The sequence below is a fragment of the Tasmannia lanceolata genome, unplaced genomic scaffold, assembly GCF_043159265.1.
Source record: "Tasmannia lanceolata isolate RefF3 unplaced genomic scaffold, GAP_Taslan_0.1 ptg000005l, whole genome shotgun sequence".
Classification (NCBI taxonomy): Eukaryota; Viridiplantae; Streptophyta; class Magnoliopsida; order Canellales; family Winteraceae; genus Tasmannia; species Tasmannia lanceolata.
This window is the reverse complement of record NW_027518682.1, coordinates 7551257-7573793: the sequence shown is the minus strand read 5'-3', so window position 1 is coordinate 7573793 and position 22537 is coordinate 7551257. Positions and strand designations below refer to the sequence as shown.

Genomic DNA, 22537 nt, shown 5'->3' with positions numbered 1-22537 from the left:
TATTTCCTGTTAGCCGTGCTTGGAAAACATGGGCATCTGTTCTTGTTTTAAAATGCTAAAAAGATATTGGTCCTTGGCCTCTTTTCTATCAGCCACTTTTTGGGGCTAACAATATGGGCCACGTGAATGCCCTTGGATCCGTTTCTACTACCTTCGTCCACTAGTCCCACTAATTGGTGTGGGGACCACCTTGATCGGTTGATCATAGCCCTTTGATCTATTCAATTCACATTTACGATTCTACCAGTAAAAAATCGTCAATTTTTGGAGTCCTTTATCTTAGACATGGGGCCGAGAGACCATGTGGCTCCCCTTATGATGTATGATGTTCTACAAGATCAACGGTCTCAATTACACATACATTCCTGTGTGAGACCCAAAATAGTTATATTATTTCTATTTTTTCTACAAAAATCTTAGGGAAAAATACACTTAGACCCCCTGTGGTTTCAATTTGTGTAAGGTAGACCCCCTCAGTTCACGGTTCGTCCACAGATTGAAGGGTTAGGATGATCCGATGGAGCTGATTTTTTGGGCACACCCTATCTATGTCAGGGCCCATCAAATGAACGCTTTAGATCATCCAAACAATGTGGGCCCACTATGTTTTTGGTAGTTTTTGGGTTTGGAGGGGTGTATGGGGTCTTCATTGGCATTGATAGTGTTTCAAAAGAGAGGGCCTACCTTATACAAATTGAAACCATAGGGGTCTACTTGTAACTTTTTAAGCATTAGCGGTTAAGTTGAATGTGTCAGAAACCACAGGGGGTCTAAGTGTATTTTTCCCTTTTATTGACAAATTTTCATTAACACTTCAAAAAAAAAAAAAAAAAAGAATTCCAGACTATAGGAACCCTTGCAAAAAAGAGGTGAAATGGCTCACCCATTGCACATCACGATCATGTTTGACTTTTTAGCTGTTATTAATGCATAATGGTGACGTGTAGCCAATAGGAGAGCCCTTTCACCTCTTTTTTTGCAAGGGTTCCTTCAGTCTAGACTTCCTAAAAAAAACAGAACTTAAAAATCTTATATTTTTTCTACAAAAAAACTTATTTTTGAGACCCTTTTATGCACGTGAACATTTTGTAGCATTTGTAGAAATATTAAATTGCTAATATTTACATAATTTTGTTTGTTCAATATAATAAGCAATAGATAAAGGAGAGTGATAAATCGACTCCCCATGTGTCTTTCTCTCTCCTCTGGGTTAGAGAGAGAAAGAGGAGAGAGATAAAAACATAGGAGTCGATTTATCACTGCCCTAGATAAATCATGGATTACTATTTTAGATTTTAGAATTAGGTGAAATACAATGACAAGTACGACAATGCCATTTTGATATTATTTTTCTATCAGATATTTTGAGCTAGAGACGTTTCATTCCCGTTTGACATTTCCTAACTATGGGCAAGATATTAGATTGCTCCCATCACGCAACGGCAAAATGGGAATTTCATACTTTATTTTTAAGAAAGGGTTTAACTAATTTCCAGTCCATCTCTTTGCTGGCTTTAATTTCTATCTGTTTTCGTTTATTATTATTTTTTTCCCTAGTGGGAGGTGGCATGTGTGATTTGTAGACAAAAGCCGGGAAAAATACAAAAAAGGGGAAAAATTCAACAAAACCCGTTTCTCAATTCTCATGACTTGTGCACTCTAATTTTGCCATTTGCAAATATCAACGAAGAGGTCAACTTCATATACGGTACAACCAAGGCCGGTGTTTTACGTCTTAGTTTCCAAACCGAAAACACGTTGCCGTTGACCTAACCTAGCAACCTCAATATCGACATGTTCCAATGTATAAGCTGTACACCCAGAATATGGCGTATACTTTGTGTTTCCAACTAGGGGCCTAGTACCTATGACTGGGTCATGATCCCTTGGGATCCTATATTGGTCAGATCCATTTCGGGTAATGCTTTGAGTTTGGGCCAGGCTCCATTTCAAATCGGGCAGTCCATAGGATTGTCTTAAGTCCTACTTACATTGTGATTGTACCCAATTAGAGCTTAGGGTCAGTGGGAGAAGAAGGAAGAGATTTACGAGATGTACCAAATGCAAATATGGTGGGTATTTTTGTACATTAACCGTCCATTTGGATCCTGAATTTTGTGACTAGGTCCGGGTTATGATCCAAATTGATTTCAGACCTTTGGTTTAGATCTAATGGACACTCTCTGATTCAGTGGTAGTCCCCAAAACCTGTCTATTAATGTTGGGATCCTTTGAATCAATAGGCCCTTATTCCCCACCCTTTCTCAAGGGGGAATCACAGAGCAAGGTCAGGGGCAAGTGTTGGGGAATAGCGTGTATGCACAGAATATTCAATGTAGATACTCGACACCAAAATATCTCCCATAAAATATTTATATATGGTTCTTAGGCACACGGCATGTGCCAACAGATCAGCGACACGTGGCAACAAGTCAGATGGGGGACCGTCTATCAGTTCTTGAACAGGGTCACGCTGTAACCGGCTACAAAACCGGGACCCGCAGAACCATCACGTGTGGACTCATTTATAAAAAAAAACGAGTTTCCTATCTTTCTTTTCACCGTACAATTGTCATCTAACGGTCGTATAAACCGATGATCTAATCTAATGTACAGGTCAAAACACCGTATGTCCTTTTCCGTTTTAGATAAATAATTATTATTTATTTTCCGCATCTTAATTCTTAAGAATAAACGAAAGCCGGGTTTGGCTTTTAGGGCATTTCTCTTATTCTTTCTCCTCTTTGTAAGAAGAACAAACTCGCGTTTTCTTTCACCCCCTTTACCTTTTCTCTCTGCAACTCTCTCTGATTTCCTCTCTTTCTAAAGCCAGACATACTTCGTTCCTCTTTAATTTTTTTTCTTCCTGCAAAGAAAACTATATCTTTGCCGGAAAACCTGCGATTCTTTTTTTCCGGCCGCGGATTCCGGTTCCTTGTACAGTACCCGCGGGAGATTACCTGGCAATGTTGAAATCGAGATGAGAGGGAAAAGTTTCGAATTTTTTGCAATTAGTAGCTGATTTTTGGAGTTTGATTCTATTTCTTTGTAGTTGGGGTTTTATGAGTGGGAAGTGAGAGGAAGTGGGGTAAAATGGAGAAATGGAGGAGAAAGTTAGGGTTTGGAAAGAGCCTGTTGGTGATTGCCGTTATTCTCGTGTCGGTGGGGTTTGGAACGGTGATCGGAACCGGTTTGGAAGAGCAGCGTTACAGGAACGCTTACGTGGCGATGATGTATATGGGGACTCCGAGAGATTACGAGTTCTATGTTGCGGCACGTGTGATGTTCAGATCTCTTGCTAAGCTCAAGGTCGAGGCAGATCTTGTTCTCATCGCTTCACCTGATGTTCCGATCCGATGGATTGAAGCTCTGTAAGTAAAATCAAAATCTCACCTCTCTCTCTCTCTCTTTCATTTTGAGCCGTTCGATTTAGGCATCTTTGAGGCCTTGTTTTTTTGGTTCTCGGATTAGAAAGGTTGCAACTTTAATTTCAGATACTTCTCTGAAGGTTGAAGCTTCCATGTTTCAGAAATAGGAACATCCTAGCCGTTGAATTCAATGGCTGTAAATCGCCAACAAATCAACATTTCCGACAATCAATCGGACGGCTTGGATCTACTGTATCTAATTAAATTTTTTTTTCCCCCTTATCTCTTCGCTATTAGCTCACCTGATTCCTTTCCTTTTGAGCTATCTCCAATTAGAATCGGATAAGTTGTCAGACTATTCTAACTCGAATGCCAGGCTGAATCACGCGAGCAAGATTTTTCTTTTTCTTTTTCTTTTTCGCGATTGTGGCCTTTGATTATTGTGGGCCACAACTGTCATATAGGTACTTCCAGCACATGTCAGACGGATCACAATTCGTTCAAATAACGCGTGAAAAAACGTATTGGATTTCCTCGGGGCTATGTTTATCCAAGCGTTGTGTGGGCCCAGGGTCGACCCACCTGCTCATCAGTGGTCCCCACCTAACTGCCTTAGTTGATTAGTTCCCCACATCTTGCTCTTGTACAGTGGAATTGCCAGTGAGGAGAAAAAAATCTTGACAAAGAGTGGGCCTAGCGTTCCAAATTTGAAATTCTTACAAAAAAAACACAGAGAGTGGCTAGCACCAGTCGCGCACCTGGAAACTATGTGATATTTGCGGCTTGATTGGCTAGGGTCATGGTAACCATATGGTATTACAGGATCCAATACCAATCCCATCATGTCGAATTGTTTGTGCAGAGGGTGTCATTACCAATCTGGGTTTATTTATTATATGACTTTTTAATACCTTTGTTAAGTTTTTATATCCAGCAAGGTGTGACGTTTATTGCCGTTAAAGAATTAGAGTTTCGGGTTGATCTCGACCGTCTGCAACACATTGACCTTCCCAGTGTACATTTAATGTGCCGTAGAACATGCTGTTTGCTCTTGACCAAAATGACTGAATTACCCCTGTATTGGAAGATTGTTTTGGTAATTTGAGACCTAATATGTAGAGACAGAATTGTGATCTTATCAGTTCTAAATTTCTAATGACAATGACCCCAGTAATAGTGCGTCTTATTTTCAACTTTAAGAAGCATAAGTTGATTTGAAAATGATAATTTATTCATTGTGCTTGTCAACATCCAACGCGCCCCCCCACAATATAATCCCCGTTCGGTTGCGATTTACTGAGAGGGGTCAGTCACCCATGACCATAACTCAATATGATTGACTGGATAGTTAGATACTTAGATGGTCTTGATTCTGAACTGTCCACCGTTTTCGTCAATTGCGACTGACCGTAAAATCAAAAGAAAAGGATGGTGATATTGCCGCTCCGATTGTTTTGATAATGACACTCTGCCTCATATTAACCGCTTTTCTTAGTGGTTGTTGCGAGCATCTTTGGAATTGTAACCATATTTACAAAATTCTCTGAATTATTAAGAAATAAAAATTCCCCAGAAATTTCTCCTCTTTTTTTAAACTTTACTAAAATCCCTAATAATTTAGAAAATCTCTAATTTCCATACCTCATGCTTTTTGTCGTCTTGTTTAGTAAAATAGGTATACATATATTGTAAATACACTTGTCATTATTATGTAATATTTACCTTCATTTTTCCGAAGGCTACTGATATTGGCACTACCATTTTTTGATAATTGCACTAACTTAGCTTGTCTTTCCTTGTTTGAGAGCAGTGATAAATCGACTCCCAAATATCTTAAATCGACTCCCTATGTGTCTTGCTCTCTGCTCTGGGTTAGAGAGAGAAAGAGGAGAGAGATAGACACATGGGGGGTCGATTTAAGATATATGGGAGTCGATTTATCACTCCCCTTGTTTAATTGGCTTCTCAAAGCTTTTTGGGAACTGTAATTAACAATGTTTTGACAACTGTTTAAATAATAAAAGACAAAACGAGTTGGTGCTATTATTAAAACATGGTAGTGCCAATATATAAGTTGTTTTTTTCCCGAATTCTTCTATGATTTTTCCCAAACATTTTCCAAACTTTTGCCTTGAAGTTGGAGAGATCCCATATCTATGTACTGATTCATGTGTTTAATGTGGTGGGCAGGAAAGAAGAAGATGGTGTGAAGGTGGTGACAGTGCAAAACATGGATAACCCGTATAAGAATCAGGAGAACTTCAACAAGAGATTCAAGCTGACGCTGAACAAGCTGTACGCATGGAGCCTGGTGGAATATGATCGTGTTGTCATGCTCGACTCCGACAACCTCTTCCTGCAAAACACTGATGAACTCTTCCAGTGTGGCCAATTCTGCGCTGTTTTCATCAATCCATGCATCTTCCACACTGGCCTCTTCGTCTTGCAGGTACTAGGAAAAGCCATTCTTTTTAATCTTGTGAAACAACCAATTACTTCAAAAGCTTAAGCTGTTAGAGTTGGTATTATTTAATCGAGGAATGCTAAACTGAGGGGCGCCCTCGCAAAAATGGGATGAAAGGGCGCCCCCATTGGTGGCACGTCAGCAATGTGCACTTAATGTTCTTCTACTTTTCATCCCATTTAGTGCACTCTGGTGATGTGCAACCAATAGGGGCGCCCTTTCATCGATTTTTTTGCAAGGGCGCCCTTCAGTTTAGAACTCCTCTATTTAATCATTTATACTTCAATACTCCCTCACGTGTGGCCCCTCTTTTTTCCTCTTTTTTTTTTGGGTTAGCCATGCACGTGGCACATGTTGCCCCTCCTTCGGGTTGGCAGTACACATGGATTTTTAATATCAAGGAGTTGTTGGGTTTTGAACCCAGGACCTGCCGTGAGGCAATAGCTCTATACCATGTGAAGCAACCAATTACTCCAAAAGCTTAAGCTGTTAGAGTTGGTATTATTTATTTATTTGTACTTCAACATATCTCGTTCTACAAATCATGTCACTGGACTCTGTAAATTCAAGACTTGATGAAATGGGTTCCTTTGGGCGAGTGCAGCCTTCGATGGAAGTGTTCAAGAACATGCGCCACGAATTGGAGATCGGGCGAGACAACCCGGATGGTGCAGATCAGGGATTTCTTTCAGGCTACTTCTCGGACTTGCTAGACGGTCCAATGTTCCATCCACCCGCCAATGGCACCAAGCTCGATGGCGACTACCGCCTTCCTTTAGGTTACCAAATGGATGCTTCCTACTTCTGTATGTTTTCTCACTTGCCTGCTTATTTGGTTTCCTATTACTGCAAGTAGCTATACCGGAGAGAGTAAAATCACAGGCACTTTTTGCTTGAAACATGAATGGTAGGGATGTATTTGTTTGGAATGCAGATTTGAAGCTTCGATGGAGCATACCCTGTGGGCCTAACAGCGTGATCACATTCCCGAGTGCACCCTGGTTGAAACCCTGGTATTGGTGGGCGTGGCCTGTTCTTCCATTGGGCATCTCATGGCATGAAGAACGTAGAAAGACCCTCGGGTGAGAACATTTTCCCCTGCGAAAAAAAAAAAAAGAACTTCTGTTAATAAGGATTTGAAATTTCTGTAACTCAAAACGCATTCTGACAACTCCTTTCTCACTAGCAACCATATAGGGGAGCTGTAGGCATTAATGGGCCATACTGATTGGGACACTCTTGCCGATTGGGACCAATAGCTTGAAAATCGCCTACTTTACATTGAACAACTTGATTCCTAGCCATCTACTGTATATCTACTGTAGCACGAAAATGAAACTTAAAGATTGAATGTATGATGATTAGGAATCACATTGTTCAATGGGAGTGATTTTACGCTATGGCATAAACATAATGCACAGATGAACAATCAGATCAAGCTGGTCTTTGGTCGGTGGGCCTACTTAATGAGATACATTCTGAAACCTTGGTTTGGGCATTCACCAAGAACTGTTCATTTTCATCACCTAGAAGCCGAGTTACATGCTATTCACCAAGGATTGTCCATTTTCATCACCCTGATGGAGGGCAGTTCAGAGGTAGAAAGCGATTCTTCTAATACTATTTTGTGGGCCAAAGAGATTTGCAAAGAGCTGCGGAGACTAGCTAATCTCATGGATGAGATCAAAGATTTGTACTTGCATGGTGTTTTTTCTTTTTCTCTCATTCCTAGAAGTACCATCTGGCAGATTGTCTAGCCAAATCAGGAGCATCAAGCACCTCATTTTATATGCAGCAATCTTTACCGTCAAAGTGCACTTATAATTTTTTCTTTCAATGAATTTGGTATCTTTATAAAAAAAAAATAAAAAAATCCTAAAACTAACAATAGCTTCATAGCTTGGAAACACCGTGGGTCCTCGTTTATGCTACTTAACTGCATCTGCATACCTGTTATTACCAATGACATTGTTCGGTGTTCGTTCTTGACTGGGGATTGATGTATAAGCAGGTACAGTTCTGAGGTCCCCGTAGTGCTAATCCAGGCGGTGATGTACCTAGTGATCATGGCAGTAACCCGGTTAGCACGGCCCAACCTATCAAAGCTGTGTTATCGGCGGCAGGAGAAAAGCATCACCTGCTTACATACAATTCTCAAGACGGTGGCCTTTTGGGCAATCCTAGCTGCCTACATGGTCCCATTCTTCCTCATCCCTCGAACCGTTCATCCGATTCTAGGCTGGATGCTATACTTGCTTGGCTCAGCAGCGCTCTCATCTGTTGTCATCAATGCCTTCATCCTACCAACACTTCCCGTTCTCACGCCATGGCTGTGTATCGTTGGTACTCTAGGCGTCATGGTGTTTCCTTGGTACTCAGACGGGGTTGTTCGAGCACTGTCTGTGTTTGGCTACGCTTTCTGTGTTGCACCGCTCTTATGGGGATCAGTTCAGAAGGTTGTGACTTGCTTGCAGGTATCCCTCGAAAGAGAGGGCTTCTTTCCCAGACTCGGAGAGTCTCCACAGCTGCCTGAGTTCACTAAGCTGTATTGAGACACAAAACAGCCTAAATCCACAGTCAGCAAGAAGATTTAGATTGATTGATCTCATTCTCAAATACACCATTTTGATCATTGTGGCCTTCCTGTATTTGTTCTATTTATGCTCATGATCACATTGTTATACATAACACAAGCTAGTGAAGAGGGTGCCGGCATTTGTGGAGAGATGAGAATCATCTGTTAGGTTATCAGGTAGCTATATTGCCAACAATTCTTAACAGGTTGTCCCCTGTTGGATTGAAATCCAAGAGTGAAAATTAGTAGGGGTGTCAATGTACCGAAGGATTGAAATGATCTAAACATTAATTAGACAGGATTTGGGCACAGCATCTGGATCCAAACCATATCCGTTAGATTCTTGCCTGGAGGTCCCAAATTATATTGTGAGGTAGCCACAAAATCCACCTATTTCGAGTGCACAAAAATATCCTTCATATATTTGTTCCTGTGTATTTATGAAGGCCTTTTTCATAACATAAAAAAATCTTCTCAGAAACGACAAACAGCATTACATTTTCCTAATTCTACACATCTGGATAGCCTTGGACTGTGATTTACGACTTAGAAATGTGAATTTGAAATCCACAATTTCCAAATCTGCATAATTGTAAGTATTTTGTTTGGATGGTCATGTGAGGATTTGAATTTGAAATCCCATATTTCCGAATTTCATGTTTGGTCAATCTTTGTATTTGGATTCGAATATCTCACACCCAAAATGCCCCTTTCTTTGTTTTAAAACATATAGAAAAGTGCCATTATTTAAAATTAGGAGGCCGGCTGACGGGGTAGCCGATAGATTAGCTCTTGGGGTGTTTAAGAAGGATTGGGAACTTTTCCCTCCTTAGTTTAACAGTCTTCTTTTCGCTTGTTTTGTTGATGGATTTGAGTTGTTTGCTTTGGAGCTCCTCCATGAGTTAATCTTATTGCACTTGTTTTGATGAATAAACCCTTGTGATTTCAGTAATTTCGGCTGAAATTTCAGAATATTTTATTAAATAATGAATAAAATTCAGATTTTTTGGTGGCATTCGTTAAATTTCGGACCGATATTTCAGGGAAATCGAAATTTCTTCCAAACTTTCGAAATTTCGATCGAAATTTTGTAATGTTTCGTGTTTACCCAATTTCGGTTTTGGAAACCTGAAATTTAAATGAAATTTTGGATTTCTGTCGAAATTTAAAATCATGGGTGTTACAACCTTGTCGTCGGGAATTGAAACGGCGAATCAAAGATAAAAAAGGAATGCATCTATCAAAACAAGGGGATATTTAAAATCTGCTCCTACAAACAGATCAAAACATATGTACAAGCATAACGGATAGACACTCAGATCTACAACCACACGAACAGAGCAATGATATGACCAAAACCAAAACCAAAACAAAACGCATGCCTTTCCAACAGGCCTGATTAAATGGTCCAACGGTGGATTCCAACACAACAAAGACACTACTTGCCTCCTTGTTCCCATACCATAGTCACTGGCTCACCGACGAACCAACTTAAAAAATAATAATAAGAAATTTATTTCTTTCTTATTTTTCAGGATTGAATTTCTGCTACTGCACCATTCTCTTAACTTTCCTACCAAAACAAATATTGTGAAAGTGAGCAAAGGAGTTTCATGGAGACATGAGAAGTTACCAAGAAGAGAACTCATATGAACGATGTCAGTTAAGAATTTAAGATGCCACAGAGTGAAGCATTTGATTCGAATCAGGTAGCAGAACGGCATCAGCCCTCATAAACGGTTGTATTTTCAGCAGCAGAATACATGTCTAGTACAAAAGGCATGTATATAGTTATGCTACAACATTCTTGTACCTGTGATTGTGGTCTTGTGGTCTCGTGAGCTTATATGGTTAGGGTGTTTGTATATGCACAACTGTTCTCCATCTGGTCTATGTCAGTAAAAGTTTGTTCATAAGATTGTTGCAATCAACTAATAAAGTTGCAAAGAATGAGAAAATACCACTGGGAGCACAAGATCAAGAAACTCCCAACAATGATTTCCAATGCTTAGTTTAAAAATTATGATCAAATACCTAGGAAGTTTGTTTGTCATCTATAGTTAAACTATGCCTGATGCAGATTTCAAAGAAGAAGATGTTTCCAGCATAACAAGATTGCAACTAAGTATCACATGAATAAAAAAAAAAGACATCAAGGCATATAGGACATGCTAATAACTGTGTGAGAGGGACCTAATTAGGGAGGACCTATTAGTAAGGCATGATCATAATAAGGCCGTTTAGGGTCCTTGCTTGAGGGGCAATCATAGGTCTTATTAGTATAGCTTGCTCCAAAATGTAAGCTTGCATACTCTTTATTACTTGTTCATTTACTAATATAGTTTGAGAGAAACTAATAAGAGCTAATAGTCCCCTGTCCATCCTCGCGCGCGCACACACTCACATTAGTTAGGGGCTTTGAACTTGACTTAATCAATAAGGCGTTTCTTGCTAACTTGTCGGCCACAGGACCAAGCTACTCACTAAATGTCCTTGTGTGGCACATGACTGGTTCGCTCCAGGACCCCTATCCCAACAAGACCCTGAAATCATAAGTCATTGGACAAAATTCCACCCCATTGAATTCTAGAATTTTGTCAGGACACAAAAAGATCTTGTCCAATCTGTCCGTCCCCGTTCACCTGTTCACCTCCATTCCCTGTAATGCCTTAAATTGTGAGAGATCTTGTCCAATCTGATTAATGAGGTTGATCTTATAACGTGTAGTGTTGCCTCACAAGTGTTTTCTATAGTTTTTGGAAAGGAAGAATGGATAAAAACATCTAGGGGCTGTTTGGATACACGGATTTTAGAACCTTGGATTTCTGATTTCTAAGTAAGACCAGCCGTCGTTTTCTGATTTCTAGCCCTTCTTTCCGACAGAAAGAGAGTAGGAGATCATCCCATATTTTCAGATTTTAGAAATCTCAAGATGGTGGAGATATTTCTAGAACATGGATTTCTTATTTAAAATCCAAGAAATGCTGACAGCATACAGCATCCATGGTTTTAAATTGTCTGGATTTCGGTCAAGACCGAAACCAAAATTGGTGAAACGTACCAAATGTTGGTCGAAATTTAGGAAATTTGGGCTGAAATTTCGGAAATTTCAGCAAAATTTGGAAAAAAATATTAATTTTTTATTCCTTTCCCAAATTTCAGCCAAAATTTTGGGATTTCGGCTAGGTCTGAAATTTATGCCAAAACCGAAATTTCAAACCATGACAGCAGCTTGATCATGAGAGTTTTTATATGGTGGCCGACCGTCAGCCAATAAGGGTAGAGAGAGAAAAAACTCTCCCCCTTAATTTTTAATCCAGGTCAAACCCCCTTTTTTTTTACTTTACCCTTGATAAAAAATTAAGAGGGTTGATATTTTCTCTCTCCGCCCTTTATACGTAAAGGGTTGCCACCGTATAATTTCTCTAATCATGAACCCTCTTTTACACTGTTTTCATTTTCATTATCTCTCACAGTTTTTCCCAAATGAAGAGAATTGAGGATTGAGCCCTTAAATTCCTCTTATACTTAACACTCATCCAAAGGGCCCCTCACGATCCCTTACAATTAGGTCTTTACTCTTCAGACGGCCTTAACCTTGAACATGGTCCGATCCAAATCCGAATCCGAATCCGAATCCGGTAATATAATTGTATTGTACTGTAAGTCTGTAACGAAGCACTCGTTCGTCCTTTTCACTCCTTTTTAAGTTCCATTCCGTTATATTTCGGTGGACCGGAGCCCGCTTTTTTATTTCCATGGAAGAAGAGAAAAAAGAACAAAATGCGGAAGGGAGATGATTTTTTTTCACACCCCCTGTAGGATAATGCGCCCCCTTTAACGTGAATTGAAATTGAAGAAAAAGTGAGAGAGGAGCTGTGACAACCAAAAAAAACCCTCGAGCTGCTTTCCTTCCAGATCTTTTACAGGTAGATTAATCGAAGAACTTCCCCCAAAAATCCTTCGCTTCATCGTTATTTTTTCTGTTTCAAACCTATAGACTGTTTTGTTTCTCTTGGTTAGGATCGAAGATCGTCCTCTTCAATTTCTTTACAGTTTTGTTTGTCTAGGGTTTTTTTCCCTCTGCAACCTTCTTGAATTCGGTATTTTTCTTTAGCATAGTAGAGGCTATATTGAATGCCTTAATGTCAACCCAAATCAGCAGCAAACAAATGCTAAGGCTGAGAACGTTAATGGGGATTGATTCTATTAGAGGATCGTGTGGAAATTCAATGATAGGGTCAATTTTGACTGAATACATGTTTAATCCTGGAGAAGAAACAACAAAATCTAAAGGAGGTGGTGATTTTTTCATTTAATGATTGGTTTAATGAATGATTTGTGTAAACATGCTAGAAATGATTTTTAGTACAAACAAGATCTCGCTCCTCTAAGAGCAGGCTATGCTATATTCTTCTCCTTATAGTTTCATGGGTATTTCTCAAAACTACTTGTAAGTATAACTATGGACTACAACCAGATATAATTTGTTAAGTTTGTCTATGTGGATAGGTTGTGTCATGGGATTCAGCAAAACTGAAGTGAACTTAAGGAGGTTGCTTGCTGCTGCTCCAGAGCAACAAAATCAGGCAAAGCTCGCACATGTGAGTGCAAAATAGTGTGTTGAATGCATGTGTAACCATTTGACATGTGCCGGCCAAACATAGATGCCATCCATGTAGGAACATGTTGCCATGACTTGTAAATGTGCTAACTTTGTATCTCTTTTCATATTTTGCTTTCATGGACATCATTTGGTTGACCAATGCATACATTAGAATATTAGATACTAGGCTTGATTTAATCATGCCAAATCTTAGAAATACTAAACGCTCTGTGTGATGTAAGCATGTTGTCGTGTTGATGGTGTAACATATGAATCATTCCATAAACTCTAGTGAACCATTTTGAGCTTCCACAAATGTATTGTTGTAGTCGGCCAACTTTGATATCAGTATCATATATTTTATTTTGTCTTTTTTTTTTTGGCTTTCAGGTGGTTTTCTATGTTACAAAACCTATTCTTTTGATGGGGAGATACCATGCCGTTCTAGGCTAACTTATGTGCTTCATTTTCCTTACCCAAGATGTGTTGAGCACTTCCATGCAAATGAGCATAGTGAGCAGAAATTGATCAAAGGCTATATTGAATTGATAAAAACATTCCTCACAGTTTAGGAGCTCTGGAACAATGAAATCTGAAATCATAATGCGTTATTGAATTTTTAGATGATATTGTTTCCCTTACTATTGGTCTATAGAATCTGTGAATGAAGTCGAGGAAGACTAAATTGATGAGTGCAGCGAGAAGAAACTGATTAAAGTACTGATGAATCTCACTAAAGCATCTCAAAACGAAAATAGACGCATTGAATACAGTGAGTTTTTTTTTTTTTTAATACAGTGAATTAAACCTAGGATTCTGGGGATGCTGTTTCAACATGAAACCACATCCAATGAATTTCTTTGCAAGATCAATTTACTTCTGTAAACCATCCACCATCTGAGCCTTGCTATCAGTCCTAGTTCTCACTCTGAAACCTTTTGGTTATCTTTTTTTTATACCCTAGACCTACGGTTGTCATTTCAATGCACTTTTCCTTGGAGGTTAGCATCTTTATTTCAAAAGATCACGAACCTCCTCCACAAGACTCGGATTCTCTAGGTCCCCTTCTGAAGGAAGTTCCATGATTGTTATTTTAGCTCATCTGGTGCTTAGTTTGGGATGTTGCATCTACCGTTCGAGTTTCTACTTCTTTTGTGTCTTTGGATGATTTTCTCTTATCATTTTATTTTTACAGTTTCCAAAATGCTCTTTAAACACTAAAAGACAAGCTCGGACTGTGGAATATCAAAACATTACAGTGCTGATATCATTTCCTTTCCTGGAAGGCTGGAATTATGCAACTGCTTAAACAGATCAGTGTAATTCATAATTTGCATACTAATTTCATGAGGCGTCTTACATTGGAATGAAATGGTTTATTACGTGATGATCCATTCATACTATTAGACTTGATCTAACTATTTTATTGACTGCAGTATGTTGCTTCTTTACGGGAACTGCTAGAGAACCTTGGGGCAGAGATTACACCCGATGGCCTACCAAGGTTTGGCTAATCACTTTTTGTTTTTCTTTGTTTTTTATCGCTTCAGAAGTATGCATACAAATTTCTTTCTTGAATGATTCTGTAGACCACTTGGAACTATTACTGTATCTTCAATTATATTCGAGGGCTTTTCACCTAGAATGTACTGTGTAGTATGCTTTCGACAGTCTTTTGTTTGAGAAAATGGGTGCAGATTGTCTGTAGCAACCATCTACCTTGCATGTGCAATATTGGAATGCTTCCTTTTGCTGGTCATGCTTTAATATATGATGCCCATAATACATATTTAATTTCCACACTTTGGTGTCCTTACTGATGGACCTAGGGGCCACAAGTCTTCCTCCACTCTTTGTAGTCTGTCCTTGTGGTAGGAAGCAGGTGAAGGCTACACTGATGGTCAGGGTGGGTGGAGTTGCATCGTTTTTTATGTCTTTTTTCTTCATATGGTTGATTCAATTATAGCGGTGTTTGGCATATCAAAACACTAATACTAGTGTTCAATACATCAAATCCTGATGCGTATTGTAGGCCCAATAAGTGGCATGTTTGCCCATTAAAACTTTTAGGATTTTTATTTACATGTCATTTAGTTTTTAGGACTTTTATTTCCATGTTTTAGTTTTTTAGGGATTTTATTTTCCATGTTATTTTTATTTCCATGTTATTTTAATTGCCTATATATAGGCCCTCATGTATTAGGGTTTTTTTTAGATTTTGATGAATGAATTGAGAACAGAGATTCTCCCCTATTCCTCTTCTTCTTCCCTTTATTCTATTCTCTTCCTTCCTCGTGGATTCCAGGATTCTTCTTCTCTTAATCTTCTATTTCTCCCCTCTATATTCTATTTCTCCTTCCTTGGGCCACATTAATTTGGTATCAGAGCAAAAGATCCAACCCTCTTTTTCTCTCCCTATTCTCTTTCCCCTTGCTTCTCGTTCTCTCTATTCTCTCTTTCCTTCTCTTCACCATCTTCCATCCTATTTATCTCTCAGACCCCACCATCTTCCGCAAACCCAAACCCTCTCCCTCATCTAATCCAATCCCAAAACAGAACCAAAAAAAATAAAAAAATCTTCAACAGCATTCTTGTTTTCCTATTATTTAAGCCTTCAAAACACCAGCCAATGCCTCGATCCCCTGCCTATCACAGATCCACCATCTGTCCTAAACCGCAACTCCACCACAAACCAGCCACCATTCGGCCTTCCTAAACACCTAGAGAGTTTAGGCACATTAATTCTAAAACCCAGGCCTTCCTTCAGAAATAGAATCTGCATCAACAAATGCAGCGACAAAAGCTGAAAATAAACCGTGAGTGAAGGGCTTGGCTCGAAAAATTAGGATTTTTCTTCAAAACATCCAACAACAGAGCTATTCCCGCCATTTCTCAGAACTTTGCCCTCAAAGAATCGCATAGGATATTGTTCAGAGAGTACTTTCCATGAAAGGATTGTTGAAGCTATAGTTCCTTTCCCCCCTTCTTAGTAATTAGAAATCTATTACGTGAGGATTTTTGGGTCTAGGCAAGCTGTTGCTATTGCCATGTTGCTGTGTTCCACCAAAAAAAAAAATAGATTCATGGGTGAGTACGTAACTTGCATAGCAAGTTTCACAAAATATAAGGCAAGTGCCCAAACTTATCTTTTACAATTTTGGTGGTAACTTTAGAAAGGCCAGTTGCTTGATTTACATCCTTAAATCTCTCAGTTTCTTTACTTGCCCAAGGCAAGTTGTTTGATTTACATCCTTACATCTGTCAGTTTCTTTACTTGACAAAATAGATAACCTCCCCCCCCCTTTGTTCCTTGGACACCCCCCTGTTAATCATTGAATACCTTATACCATAAGGTAAATTTCCAGCCCCTTTTCCTCCTTTAGACACCCTCACTTAAGTAACTCATTAGTTTGACCCCCATTCTTACCTTGGGTAACTCATTACTTTTCCTTTCCCCCCCTCTTTTATCTTTAGGCATCCGCCCAAAAAAAAAGAAATAGAGTTTTCTTTTCTCTCTCTCTAGTCTCTCTATCCTCTCTCCATCTAGTTTCTCTCTCCACTTTCGGGCTATTTTCGCTCGAAATTTGTCTGTGACTTCTACATGGAAGTTGTTCCACGCAGAAAGGAGAGCACATCCATCTCATTTTCAGCCGCAGATAGTGGCTTTCAGCACAATTTCAGGAGAAATCTCAGCCGTCGATCACGTTCCATCATCCGATCGGCAACTTTCTAACATCCGATCGACGATCCGCGAAAAGCATTATTTTCCTATCGACATCACAGACATATCTTACCGATGATTTCCACAGATTCCATCTTGGGCCATGCTACATTGATTCGCCCCACTATGACTGCACCACGGGTTCCATATTTCTATGGTTCCGATGCCTACTACTATCCCTATGGAGATTACGATGTTGCGTGTTTACAATGGATCAAGGCTATTGATGCATACCATAAGTACTATGGTTATGATCATCAAATGACCATTCGTCGAGTCAAGGATACAATATGCAGAGATGCTAAGGTGAAATGGAGACACTTCTTGCGAGAGCGCAATGATTTAGGCATGCCTTGTTTTAGTCGATGGCAAGGTGTCCGTGATGAGTTCGCGAAGGTATATGCTCGAAAGGCTTATTATCGATATCATCAGAGGCAAAGACAAGTCCAACCACGAGGGGACTGGGAGAAACACACTCAAGCTACTTTGGATCAGCACTTAGACATGATAGCGGCTATGAAAGTAACCTTGAGTCGCATTAACAAGCATCTTGCGCTTAAGGCTCTCAAGGAGGCCACGACTATCAGGAATTCATGCTCAGCCTACCCATGTCCTTCTTCCCATGTCGATGAGGCTGCATCTCTAGAAGGGAAGGAAGATGCCACGACTGATATTGCCGACGCCCACAACATGCCAGACATAAATGATGCTAGTGGTCTGCTAGAGGCCATTGTCTTAGAAACAGACACAAGTATTTTCAGTCGTCGGTTAGATGATATTGTTGATGAGGCCAACGTCGATGAGCATGATGATTTTGAGATTTCCTCACGGCCGACTGCCGAGCATCTAGATAGCAAGCCTTACACTTCCACAGTTGAGGCAAATATTGTGGCTGGGCCACGCAAGGCTGACCCATCGACAGAGCACAATCTCGAGTCAGAGGCGAGTGTCCTGACCGATGAGCTACTACAAGAGACGGATGATCGAGAGCACATTGTGGAGGATTGCCATATCTTTGAGCCGATTGAGCAGATTGCAGAACTTTGTGCAGACACAGAGATATTGACAGATATTATTTATGTGGATATGGTACTGCCTGTGGATGTTACACCCAACACGAGCGAGATCACCTGTATGTTTCAACAGATGATTGGAATTACTATTTCTACATCCTGCTGCACTTGTCAGGATGGATTGCTTATGGCGATCTCTATTAGGCAGATGTATGACACTGATGGTCTTCTACTATTGGAGTGAGTCATTTATATATTTGATCCAGGTGGACTAGAACTCGAGGCGAGTTCTTTTCAACAAGGGGAGAATGATGCGTATTGTAGGCCCAATAAGTGGCATGTTTGCCCATTAAAACTTTTAGGATTTTTATTTACATGTCATTTAGTTTTTAGGACTTTTATTTCCATGTTTTAGTTTTTTAGGGATTTTATTTTCCATGTTATTTTAATTGCCTATATATAGCCCCTCATGCATTAGGGTTTTTTTTAAGATTTTGATGAATGAATTGAGAACAGAGATTCTCCCCTATACCTCTTCTTCTCCCCTTTATTCTCTTCTCTTCCTTCCTAGTGGATTCTAGGATTCTTCTTCTCTTAATCTTCTATTTCTCCCCTCTAATTTCTTATCTTCTCTCTTCTTTCCTACTGGATTCTAGGATTCGTCTCTCCTTCCCTCCATCTATTCTTCTTCTCTTCCCCTTATTCTTCTCTTTTCTCCTCTTTATGCTATTTCTCTTCCCTGGATCACATCAAATCCCAAAGACTCAAATGAGGACGAGGTTGATTGCTCGTGGATGCGTTTTGGTTGCCTTCCTCATGAAGGAAATGCTCTTGGAAGTGTTAATATATTTTGAAATTCTTGTTTGGTTAGTTCTTTGTTGAATTTCTCTCTCTCTCTCTCTCTCTCTCTCAATGGAATTTTGGTTTTGCCTGGTGGTCTAGGGGCCTCTTTCAACCATATATTCCTGTGCCCATTGAGAAAACCAACCTTATTTCAAAAGGTCTTGACCAAGTTCCTTGTATTGGGTAAACTCTGCCCTTGTTGTATCTCACTTTTTTTTTATTGATAAATGTGATACTAATTGAAAAAAGTCACTGAATATGGATATTGAGACTAAACAGGCCAAAGGTCTAGCAAAAGCACATGCATCATATAAGCAACACATTTAAAATTATTGGAGGGACCAGAACATGAACAAGAAAGTGTTATTTATGTTTTCATGTTCCTACTAGGCCTTTTACATCTGAAAGTATTGAAAGCTTTTTGTAACTTCTTTAGTTATATTGTAGTAAAGGAGTCTTCTTTGGACTGGTTTCTACAGAATTTCAAAAGCAAAAGTGAATGACTATTCAGAGAAGATTGAAGCCCTCGCTGCCAAATTAGCAGCTCAACCGGTGCGTGTGTTGGTCACCTCCTTTGGCAAGTCTCAAATTAATAAGAAACTTCTGCTTTTCATTATTTAGCATTTCATTTTAGTGAGGATCTGTATTGAGTATAATAAAGTACCTTAAGAGCGTTATCTGTCAGTTACCAAAGGAAAGTTCTGACTTACCTGATTAATTAGCACTCATAATTTAATATAAACTAAAGTTTTAAAATATCATGTAGTGGAAAAAGTACTAAAAACGTAATAAAATATCAAACCAAAATAGAGCACAAATTGTGAATTGAATCGTCATTTTGGGTAATGTTTCAGTGAACTGTGAAATAAAATAAAATGAAGATTTCTACTTTTGACAACATGAGCCATTTTTATGCTTTTCTCCTTCAAACATGATGGCCATTTTGATTTTATTTTTGAGTCATGGTCATTTCTGAAGGCTGTAGGTTATAGTTAAGTATTTCAAAAGAATTGGTTTATTCCTGTAGTTCTGCTATTAAGCAGATCAAGTCATCCTCCTAACTAGCTTTCTGCAAGCATTGCCAGCCTTCTGTGCCGGCATCCTTAGAGGCTGTTGAAGGAGCTCAAGTTGAGGAAGTGCTTTCTAGAACAGAGGAAGTTGGCTCTCATATATCTCCAGGACTACGAAAAAGGAGATATGGGTAACTGAAACTCTACTGTTTGTGTTCTGACATAATTGGTGCTTGGATCATATTCACACATTTCTTTTATGTTTTTTTTTTAAAAATTCATTTTTGATTGAATTACTCGGTGCAAATATGCAGACTCCATAAGAAAGTTGAAGCAGCAACTCATGAGATTACAGAAGGTGATCCTACAATGCCTGTTAAGTTGGATGCCTTGGCACAAGCACACATTGAGAAACACAGGTACCTGCTATCTTCAAATTCTATTGAACTGTTATTTCTCTTTTTTAGAACTGTTGTCACTTTATAAGATCAATGCAGTTTATATATCTATCTCGCCTCTCTGTGTTTGTAGATGTAGATTAGATTAGCCTAGGAACATCGAGCCCTATGGATTACACCTCTAAATTCTATTGCAGAGAGCAATCTGCTTTTATTTTATTCTTTGGAATTAGATTCTCACTATTTCAACATCCTTTTTTAACAGAAAGCTTCAAGAAGATTTGACAGATGAGATGGTTGGATTAGCTCAACAACTCAAAGAGAGTAGTCTCTTGATGAACCAATCCTTGGAAGGCACTGAGAAGGTAGTCCCTTCAATTGGATCAAATGTCCATGTGCAGTTTCAGCATTAGGTTGTTCAGTCAAGAAAACAAAATGTAGTTTTTTACCACACCTGTATAGATTTTGGACTTGACTGGCAGATGGCTTCCTGATTAGCAGTCCCCTTTTTACCTTCCAAAACTGTTTTTTTTTTTTTTTTTTGGAACTATTTGCCTTCCAAAACTGTTCTGCTCGAACGTTTACTTCTCTGACATTTAAAGGCTCTAATGAGACACAGAATAGGTGAAAAAAGAGAGAATTAAAGCAGTCTCTTACTGGGGATTCAAAAACTGAAACCAAGACTGCCATAGGTTTGTAACAAAGGAGTACAAGTTAATTACAGTTTTAAATTCTGATTCTTGGCTTAAAAACTCTGAACTTATCTCAGTTTCAATGAGTTACTGAGTTGTCTGGCCTTTGAATTTGGTTACAGTACACAATCCTTTCTTCTTTCATTTTTTTAGTTTAGGAGGTTTTGCGGTATGGTATACCTCTGAGATTTTCAATCATTTTTTATTTGTTTGTGCTCCTCAAGCATATAACTGAGTTTTCTCAGATTCTTTAATGGCCGAGTTTCCCCATTAAATTCGCCACGAATTTTTATCCGGTCGAGTTGACTAAGCAAGTCCGTTGAATACTTCTACTTTCAAACCATGTAATTCTAACAGGTATTTTTTGTGTGTGGCTATCTTGGGGTTTTAAAACTTAAGACACGAGCTGTAAATGATCATGATTATTGAGGTGCTCATGCATCAGAAATAGCTAGTCTAAGGCCCTGTTTGTTTTGGATTTTGAGAACCAATTGAGTCCAAAACTTATTATTAGACAAATTTACGTTTAATTTTGAGTCCAATAATCAGTTTTGTACTCACAATTGGTTCTCAAAATCAAAATAAGCGGACTAAACAAATGCAGATAGTGTTATCTTCTGTCAGATTCATATTTTTTCTGCCTTTCAGTTGATTTCTGTCAAGGGTTGTAATGGTTATGGCTTTCCCTTTTTCTAGGACTGATATTAACTTTTATTTCATTTGAGCAGATACTTGATTCTACTGAAAGAGCAGTGGAGCATAGCCTGGCGAGCACTGGTTACGCCAACACACGAGCCATGGAAATATATTCAGAAACTTTCAAGACCACCTGCTTCACTTGGCTCATAATCTTTTTCATGACATGCATCTTTGTCATGGTTGTTCTTCTCATTCGTGTCACTTGAAAGGAGGGCGGATTATTATTTTTTATCTACATTGTTAAAATTTAAGAGAGAAGTTATTACCATCTTATTTACTGTGTTTTGAAGCAAATTGAAGGACGAGAGAGACGTTTCTTTGTTCAGCACGCCCAAAAGAAATGTATGATGAATCCAAGTACTGTTAGGTGCCTAACAAATATGCCAAAAGCTCGAGAGCGAATGGAACGCGTTGCTAGGGCCTTTAAGACTGACCCGCCCCATACTAAGCTGTGTCCCACCTATCAAGGCGGACCCCACTCACGGCCGTAACATCCCACCATTTGCATCCGCCATCCTTGTTGGCCAACTCTATGACTGCTTTCACTCTAGCTTTTTACCGGGTAGTTCTTTCCATGTAGTCCTGTTGCACTTTGAGACTTAGATAGGGGGCATGGTGGTTGTTCTGATATCAAATCTTAGGTACATAAGCAATATGCCAGAAGCTTTCGGAGCTAATGAAATGCCTTAGGCTAGGTCCTTTAAACCTGTCCCATACTAGGCTTGATCCCACCTAGTCTCATACCTAGGCAGGCCCCCACTCAGACCCCTACTCAGGACAATAACAAATATACTCCTAGTGTACTTGGAAAGAATTTTCAAGAACAAACTCTTCTAGTTACAAACACAAGGGCTTCAAATGCACTCTAAACATGAGCACATGTCAATATTGTTGCCATTGATTTTGTATAATTGTTTCTCCCTTGTTTCCGATATGACCTTGCGCCCATCCTTAGACGGCTGTAACAATCCAACATGGCCAAATGACAATTAGCCTGTGGTTAGGATTTGTAGTTTCATGAATGACAATGCAAAAAAAAAAAAAAAAACAAGTACAAATGAAGGAGATGATGAATTGTGTTAGATTTCAACATAATATGATTACCCATACATTACTTTTTTTTTTAAAATATTGAAGTTGGTTACCAA

General features: G+C 39.1%; 2 protein-coding genes across 6 annotated transcripts; both read left to right on the top strand.

Annotated features, from left to right (window-relative positions):
* Positions 1 to 2714: 2714 nt before the first annotated feature.
* LOC143877321 (putative glucuronosyltransferase PGSIP8) lies at positions 2715 to 8738 on the top strand. The gene is made up of 5 exons (XM_077379317.1): positions 2715 to 3371; positions 5559 to 5817; positions 6437 to 6638; positions 6767 to 6914; positions 7844 to 8738. Exons 1-5 carry the CDS (start codon positions 3094 to 3096, stop codon positions 8382 to 8384), a joined length of 1428 nt encoding a protein of 475 aa, XP_077235432.1. The 5' UTR covers positions 2715 to 3093; the 3' UTR covers positions 8385 to 8738.
* Positions 8739 to 11888: 3150 nt separating this feature from the next.
* LOC143876542 (uncharacterized) lies at positions 11889 to 21714 on the top strand. Of its 5 annotated transcripts, XM_077378252.1 has the most exons (10): positions 11912 to 12336; positions 12920 to 13011; positions 13404 to 13785; positions 14209 to 14332; positions 14450 to 14517; positions 19070 to 19142; positions 19676 to 19791; positions 19915 to 20019; positions 20264 to 20363; positions 21419 to 21714. In XM_077378252.1, exons 4-10 carry the CDS (start codon positions 14309 to 14311, stop codon positions 21593 to 21595), a joined length of 663 nt encoding a protein of 220 aa, XP_077234367.1. In that variant the 5' UTR covers positions 11912 to 12336; positions 12920 to 13011; positions 13404 to 13785; positions 14209 to 14308; the 3' UTR covers positions 21596 to 21714. The 5 variants fall into 5 exon arrangements, with proteins under 5 accessions (XP_077234369.1, XP_077234370.1, XP_077234367.1 ...); XM_077378254.1 differs by lacking the exons at positions 14209 to 14332; positions 19070 to 19142 and having other exon boundaries at positions 11889 to 12336; XM_077378255.1 differs by lacking the exons at positions 13404 to 13785; positions 14209 to 14332 and having other exon boundaries at positions 11898 to 12336; positions 20264 to 20411; positions 21419 to 21550.
* Positions 21715 to 22537: the final 823 nt, after the last annotated feature.

What these genes read in the sequence shown, in the direction of transcription:
- LOC143877321 (XM_077379317.1), top strand. Translation starts at nt 3,094, where the DNA reads ATGGAGAAATGGAGGAGAAAGTTAGGGTTTGGAAAGAGCCTGTTGGTG. An exon ending in ATCCGATGGATTGAAGCTCT is followed by an intron (nt 3,372 to 5,558) that starts GTAAGTAAAATC and finishes TGTGGTGGGCAG; the next exon opens with GAAAGAAGAAGATGGTGTGA. An exon ending in AATGGATGCTTCCTACTTCT is followed by an intron (nt 6,639 to 6,766) that starts GTATGTTTTCTC and finishes TTTGGAATGCAG; the next exon opens with ATTTGAAGCTTCGATGGAGC.
- LOC143876542 (XM_077378250.1), top strand. Translation starts at nt 12,928, where the DNA reads ATGGGATTCAGCAAAACTGAAGTGAACTTAAGGAGGTTGCTTGCTGCT. An exon ending in ACACCCGATGGCCTACCAAG is followed by an intron (nt 14,518 to 19,069) that starts GTTTGGCTAATC and finishes TGGTTTCTACAG; the next exon opens with AATTTCAAAAGCAAAAGTGA. An exon ending in CTACGAAAAAGGAGATATGG is followed by an intron (nt 19,792 to 19,914) that starts GTAACTGAAACT and finishes GCAAATATGCAG; the next exon opens with ACTCCATAAGAAAGTTGAAG.